The sequence below is a fragment of the Diaphorina citri genome, unplaced genomic scaffold (assembly GCF_000475195.1).
Source record: "Diaphorina citri unplaced genomic scaffold, Diaci psyllid genome assembly version 1.1 scaffold6480, whole genome shotgun sequence".
Taxonomy (NCBI): domain Eukaryota; kingdom Metazoa; phylum Arthropoda; class Insecta; order Hemiptera; family Psyllidae; genus Diaphorina; species Diaphorina citri.
The window spans coordinates 1-2,878 of record NW_007383856.1 but is presented as its reverse complement, the minus strand read 5'-3'; the positions used below and the strand labels follow the sequence as shown (position 1 = coordinate 2,878).

General features: G+C 42.8%; 1 protein-coding gene across 1 annotated transcript in view; it reads right to left on the bottom strand.

Moving 5' to 3' along the window:
- LOC103521986 (C-Jun-amino-terminal kinase-interacting protein 4-like) overlaps positions 1-2,633 on the bottom strand; it is a gene marked incomplete at its 3' end in the record, with an annotated part of 30,184 nt that extends 27,551 nt beyond the window's left edge. Inside the window, exon 1 of the mRNA XM_026832408.1 lies at positions 2,475-2,633. Coding sequence (XP_026688209.1) covers positions 2,475-2,535 — 61 coding nt within the window. The remainder of the gene's footprint in view (positions 1-2,474) is intronic.
- Between the last annotated feature and the right edge of the window lie 245 nt (positions 2,634-2,878).

Genomic DNA, 2,878 nt, shown 5'->3' with positions numbered 1-2,878 from the left:
TCCAAAATAGCAGGGCTTTAACTTCTCTCCTCCGCCCCTTTCCGGTCGGCAAGGCTCTGCTTGTAATAGGGGGGTAGTCCTATTTTAGGCGGGGTTTGAAAATAAAATGATTAGGAGCAAAAGCAAAACAAAATGGGTCTACCATTACTTCGTAGGGCTCCTCGATTCATTCTACTGGTCACAAGATGGATGTTACACCGACCCCAGAGTCTTACCGTCGCACAAACATGTCGTCGCGACACAGAGTTACCTCTGCTACAGACGTGGGCTATTGTCGACTTCCTAAGGCACGAGTTATAACAAATTCATTCATTATTATTATACCCTTATACTATCTGTGAATACCTTTACTATCTCTCGAATTTTACCCTTATACCCTTTTTAAATCACCAACCCACTTCCGTAGGAGGGATCCTCCTTGGGACGGTGAATATTCTTTCGGCAATTTTTTTTTTTTTTTTTTTTTTCTTGTCGCTAAAGGTTGATACATCTCCCGGCGGTACCTCGGGCGCTTCGAAAATCACACCTAGGGGAGTCCGAACTAAAAAAAGGAGAAAAATGATACCCCCACTTGAGGCTTTTTACCTCATAGGTGCGGTGGGCGGGACTAGGGGAGTTATTTAGGACCTATGCCGGACGGGGGACACATACGACCTTCATGGACGTGATACATCGGTACTACAAACCTTATGCGTCCTGAGGGCAGAAAGATATTGTCCCGGGACCTTGGTCATATAACCTGTACAATGAGTACGAAAAATTTGAATTTTGATCGACTTTAAGTATAAGGATGGATGGTTTAAAGTCGAAAGATCCACAACACCAAGTAGTAAGTCCCTCTATCTCGCTAGTCACACACTTATACTTTACACTTCCTCAACTTTACCTAGACTAAAATGTCATATTCTACAAGAGAAAGGTCAGACAGGTCCCGGCGCCCAAATACACGAGACCGGCTACCGTTCACACCGATAGGAATCCGCGCCTGGTCTGCCAGTCACCCCGGAGTCGTTCACTTGGTATGCCAGTGTAACCGGACGGGTAGTAAGACATTTCCAGGGACCGACGACATGATCATTGGTGTCCACCACCACACCTAAACTATTCTTATATCTATGGTACACCACCTGGGGTTTCAGAAATCATCAAGACCATTCGAAAGTATTACCTAACAGGAATAAGAAATATTTTGATTGACAGAAACTTCTACCTATTGAGTTAGTTGGATCGAATCGACCGTCAAAAAGTTGTCTCAAGAAAGACGGACTTTTCTTGTTCGGGATTCAGGGAGTGCTGCCAACTGACGCCAATGTTCTGCTCGGTTAAATTTGTACCGATCTCGGTAGTGGGACCACGCCACATACCGATTTTTCAGTATTTATTCTATAGAAAGGAGCAAACCCAGCTCACCCAACCTGTGTAGTGTACGGAAGGTCCGTCGTCCGTGTGAGGTAAATAGTTCCAGATCCATAATGGAACGGGAACATTTTAGTAAGTTTAAACTTCTTTGGTAAAAATGAACTACATACAGGACGGTAGGGTAAGCTGATGTCGACTTCGGCGATGTTGGTTGTTTGAGAATGAATAAATAAAGGGAAGATCTTTAGCAAGCTGACGAAGTAGGGGGCATCCCTCTCAGTCTATTCTGTTTACTGGACCGTCCCCTACCACCACACCCCACAGGTAATCTAGACCTTCATGTGACGCGGTACATGTTTGCCGCGTATGGATAGTTGTGGATTTGCCTACACCTGGTAACTTGGGATGCACTCGTTCTACGATCCATACATATGAAGACGAGTACACAAATTTAACCCGTGTGAAAATCGACTCTGGTTATTGAGTGGTAAACCAACCATTTCCGACCCTAGTGTTAGACTTAAAGTTGAATTGAGAACCTAGTTGGTTAGACTAACCGACTTTTAAAGTTGTTAGTTGGTTAGTTTACACGAATTAGATTCGTCAACTTGGAATTTGGTTCAGTTTTGCTAACACCAGAGAGGCGGTATTTTTCAAAATTTAGTTTGGGTTAGTCTAACAAACCATCAATATGTCGCATCTAAATTATCATCGCCCCCAAAATCATGGAAAATAAGCGCGGCTGTTTGATACGTGGATGAGAATAAGTTTGAGTGGGTCATACTGACCCCGCCTTTTTTTTGGACGTAGGCTAGAAGGGTGTCCTAATTATTTTCGTGAGGATTTGTAAGAAGGATAAGTTGAAGTCATATATAAAGAGTCACGTTTCAAAAGAGCAATAATAAACGAGCTAAAAACCTTTGGACGAAAAGAATACGGTACTCCATAAAAAACAAGACAAAACACGAGGAGGGACAGAAGTAACAGTTAAAGTTCCCCCTGTCAAACCTCTTAAAAAAAAAAAAAAAACAAAAAAAAAAAAAAAAACAAAAAAAAACAAAACAAAACAAAGATCTAAGGGCAGACGATCCTTTTGCACCAAAATGTCCACTCACCTGAAAGTTCATTGGGTCTAGCCAGTCCATCTTTGACCAATCCTTCTTGTATTTCCCTCATAAGACGTCGGGGTGGTGGGGAGTCTGAGTTAGACGTGAGGTCGTTGATATCTGTCACTAGGGCACTGCCTGAACCTACCACTATGAACAAAACAAGATAGGGGAAGAGATTAGCTTTTACTAGGGTTACTAGAGGGTACTAGATCACTACCTGACCTAGCACAATGAACAAAGCAGACAATAAGGGCTTCGGTTGTAATGGTTAAGGCACTCGGCTGGTTACCAGGAGGGCGCGGGTTTGTTCCCATCAGAGGGATGGATTTTTCCCCCCGTATTAATTTAATAATGACACAATAGAGCTCCTACGAGTGGAAATCTTCTTTGCTTTAAAATATCACTCGTTA